Here is a 4593-nt window from a genome sequence, read left to right as displayed (position 1 = left end):
TTGGTGGGCTCCACAGCTACCTTCATGTACCTCGGCCATAACTTAAAGTGACTCTTCTTTACTTATGCATTATAGTAGGAGTCCATCTTCAAGGCCTTTTTTGTATAGATCCCCATCAACGAGTAGAAAGTTGATTGCTCTTCTCTTGATACCTCTATCAGCCTTGATGTTTGTATTTCAGAGAAACATTATGAATGGTATCCTCCGATCATCATCGGCCAGATCTTCTATATCAATTACCCAGGAATCGGCCAACATAGTATTTCATAATTCTACCGAAGGCTAGTCATTCATGTTATTTTTATTAACTGATCTTCCATTCCAACTGGTACTTTGATTTCAGAGGCTACTTGGGCCATGTTATTAGCTTTTTTATTCTGTCCTCTTGGACAGAACTTAAGATGAACATTATCAAATTGATTAATTAATGAAGTGACCAAAGAGTGAAACGACCTTAATTGCTAACTTAAGTATTTGAAATCTTCAGTAATTTGACTAAGTACCAAGTTTGAACCTCCCAAGATTTTTACATCACTAACAGCCATTTCAATTAAAATTTGTAGGCTGATTATAAGTGCTTCATACTCAGCCTGATTATTTGAACATTTCAAATCTAAGAAAAATGAAAATAAAGTCTTTCTTCCAGCTGGTGAAATGATAACAATTCCTGCCCCCGCTCTATCGGCCATGCTTAATCCATCGAACATCAATATCCAAGGGGTTAGGAATATGGCTAAGCACTCTAATTCATCATAAACCTGTGGATCAATATCAGTTGAAGGATGATCGGCCAAGAAATCAGCCAGAACCCTTCTTTTAACTGATTTTTGTGGGACAAAAATAAAATTGAATTCCATCCAGGCAAATGCCCACTTACCTATTCGGCCAGTAATCAATGGCCTTGATAGCATATATTTAATCATAATAGTTTGACAAAGACTGTAGACATCAACCGGCCGCATATATACCTTTAATTTCATGGCTGAATAATACAAAGATAAACAAAGCTTCTCAATTGAAGAATATATGCATTCAACATCAGTTAGTACTCTTAAATAGTAAACAACATGTTCCATTCCAAGTTCATTATTCTGAGCAAGCATGATACCAATTGATTCCTCTACAGCCGATAAATAAAGTTTCAACGGCCATTTCTTCCTTGGAGGCATCACTACTGGGGGGTTTGCCAAATACTCTTTTATTTTGTCAAAGGCCTTTTGATGGGATTCATCCCAATGAAATTTTTCATGTGACTTTAATTTTAAAAAAGGAGAAAAAACATGTACTCGGCCAGCATGGTTAGAAATAAATCTTCTAAGAAAACCTACTTGGCCGAGAAACCTTTGTACCTATTTTTTATTAGTTGGGGCCATAAGATTTATAATAGCTTTGGCCTTATTCTGATCAACTGCTATGTCTCGTTGATGTACCAAGAATCCAAAAAAATTCCTAGCTGAGACCCTAAAAACACATTAACGGGTTCATTTTCAATTTGTGGATTCTCATCCTTTCAAAGGCCTTTTTCAAATGTTCCAAATGCTGTTATTTGGTCGATGACTTCACAACTACATCATCATATAGACCTCCATGAATCGGCCAATCATATCATGGAAGATTGAATTCATTGCCCTTTGATAAGTAACCCCTGCATTCTTTAGGCCAAATGGCATTACAACCCACTCAAAAGTACCAATTGACCCAGGACATCTAAAAGCCATTTTGGGAATATCCTTTTCGGCTATATAGATTTGATTTAACCTGAATGGCTATCCATAAAAGACAATATTTCATGCTTAGCAGCTGAATCGATAAGTTGATCGGCCATTGGCATTGGATATTCATCTTTTGGAGTGACATTATTTAAATTGCGAAAATCTACACAAATCATAAGTTTACCATTCTTCTTTATTACAAGAATAACATTAGATAACCATTCAACATAACTAACTGTTCGGATAAATCCTGCCTTAAGAAGTCTTTTAATTTCTTCTTTAATTTTAAGCATTACTTCAAAGGATATCCTCCTTGGTGGTTGTTTATAAAGCTAAAAATCTTTTTTGATAGCTAATCTGTGTTCTACCAACTCCGTGATAGGCCAGGCATCTCTTCAGAACTCCAAGCAAAGCAATCCTTATACTCCTTTAATAAATTGATCAAATCAGCCTGAAATTTAGGCTCAAGCAAATCATTAACAAATAATGGCCAATGATCTTTTTTAGTACCAACATTAATTTCAAATAAAGGATCTTGAACCTCTGCTTTATTATCTTCCATCCTAGAAGGGGCTGACTCCAGATCTTCAAGTTGGATTACATCTAACTTTTCAAAACCTTCTTCAACTATGTCGGCCGTGCTGGCCAATACTTCTTCATTTAACTGCTCTTCTCTGGCCGATCTCTTTTCAACTAGATATGCTTTCAGTCTTATGTAAGTGGCCCTGAAAGCTTGCCACTTCTTTTCTTCTTTAGTTGTGTGATCCATCAGAAACGTCTTCAATTTCTTTGATGGTCGACCTGAAAATATCAATTTTCGGTCGAACTACCTCTGTCAATAGCTCTTCAATATTAGTATTAACTAAGTTTTTCTTCATTATTGCTGTTACTGGTCATCCCATCCTATTAATGCCAACAAATTTGATAGGTACAACAGTTTTATCATAAAGTGCAGCCTCGGCCAAATACACCCTGGCTATAAAGGGTTTATTATCGGCCTCAACAATTTTTACCCCATTTCTGTCCCAAAAAATCAACATTTGATGCAATGTTGATGGGATACACATATTAGGGTGAATCCAATCTCGGCCTAACTGGAGATTATAGGCCGCGGTTGAGTCAATGATAAAGAAGGCCGTGAAGGATGTCTTGCCACCAATAGTAATTTCCAAAGGTAGAATACCTTTGGTGTTACTAGATCCCCCATTAAAACCACCGATGGCCACGTCGATTGGAACCACATCATCTATAGTCTTGCCAAATTTCTTCAAAGTAGTTGCTGGAATGACATTTACCATCAAACCATTGTTAACCAACACCCTATTGATTGGCTCACCTTCAACCCATACTTTAACATACAACGGCCTCAACTGTTGTGTCATGGCCAAAGGTGGTTTTTCAAAGATGATTTTATCGGCCTCAGTTGGCTGGCTTTAAGAGACCAATCCTATCCCGGCTGATGAACTCTTTGAGTCATTATTGATTTATGAAGATTCAGCCTTCTCCTTAGGCTCGGCTGACTTAGCATCCCTGTTCATCATTGGCTCTGTCCTTGTTTTAAACACAAAAGGTAAAACAAATACAATATTACAATTTACCTCATCCAGAAGGGAGCCAAAACGAATTCTGTACTTAGCCGCATACTTTGGATCTTGATCTGGCTGATCATCTTTCTCCTCATAAGAGGATGTCTTATTCCCAAAAGATATAGCAACCTCCATGTCTTCAGCCTTCCCTGGTTCATCTTCCTTAGCTGGCTGAACCTGGTCGATTTTATTCTCTTTCCTTCTAAGTTTTGCATTTTTCCTTTACATCCTCTTTTTTTGGGTACGTGTAGGAGGCTGCTTAGGAAACTTCGGATGATTCACTCGAGTCCATCTGCCATGGTCAACCAAAGGAGGTCTAACCGTTCTTACACAGCTAGATTCTTTCCCCTTTTGAACCCATATTTCTGACTGGATTAATGGTTTCCTTTTGAAACTAGGATAGGAATGTTGCTCTGGCAAAACTCTATTGGCCATAGATATCTTTGACCGAATGATTCTTACTGTTCTCGGCCCATTCTCTTTGAATATTAGTCGATTCACTTCTTTAGCTCTCTGTCTAGGCTGATAGCCCAACCTTTCATGGACACTGCGCTTCCTGGTTGATTAAAATAACTCCTCTTGTCTTGATTATTTCCATGGCCTTTGTAACTTGGGCAATAGCCATGGTTGATGAGGGCAATTTGAGCCTCCCTCAACTGATTTTCTAAGTCCTTTACCCTTTGCTCATCGTTGCTGGTTGATGATGAACTATCAAGAATTTTTGGTGATCTTTCTTGTTTACCATTATCAGTGGCTTTCTCAAGTGCCAGGCTGATCATATTGGTATTTATAATATTAAGGAATAGATCACCATCGACCCCCATCACGTCTGGCTTTTTTTCAGGAAATTTCAATACACCTTCATTGATTATTTTCTACAATACATTTCTAAATACATAACAATTGTTAGTAGTAAGATTCCATGAATTATGAAATTTGGAGAACTCTTTTCCTTTAGATTCAATAGCTGATGATATATTGTGTCCTTTTGACAAAACAATTTGGTTGTCGGCCAACGAATGTTCAAAAATTTATTCTGTCTTGGCCAAGTCAAACATATAAACCTTACCAGTGTCGGCCGTGCCCTTCCTGGTCGATGATGTTGATGGCTGAGACCATTAGTAGATGCCTTTGGTTTTATCAAAGCCTCACATGCATAAGGTTTCTTAATAATGATTTCAGATAAATTAGCATCAAGATCTTCCTCTTCAACCACATCAGTTGAAAAACCTTCATAACTGGGTCCATATAGTATGTACCTTTAGAGAAAATTTTCCATTCCTTTTCTTCCTTGA

At 37.5% G+C, this 4593-nt stretch overlaps 1 protein-coding gene across 1 annotated transcript; it reads right to left on the bottom strand.

Moving 5' to 3' along the window:
* Positions 1–461: 461 nt before the first annotated feature.
* Positions 462–1169, bottom strand: LOC132270159 (uncharacterized). Its single transcript, XM_059771360.1, has one exon. The coding sequence runs from the start codon at positions 1167–1169 to the stop codon at positions 462–464; it is 708 nt and encodes a 235-aa protein (XP_059627343.1).
* Positions 1170–4593: the final 3424 nt, after the last annotated feature.

This window comes from Cornus florida, unplaced genomic scaffold (genome assembly GCF_030987335.1).
Source record: "Cornus florida cultivar Cherokee Brave unplaced genomic scaffold, ASM3098733v1 CherokeeBrave_3.0.0_Hap2_Chr08, whole genome shotgun sequence".
NCBI classification, from domain to species: Eukaryota; Viridiplantae; Streptophyta; class Magnoliopsida; order Cornales; family Cornaceae; genus Cornus; species Cornus florida.
Note: the sequence above shows the minus strand (reverse complement) of the source record. Positions and strands in the feature narration are given on the sequence as shown.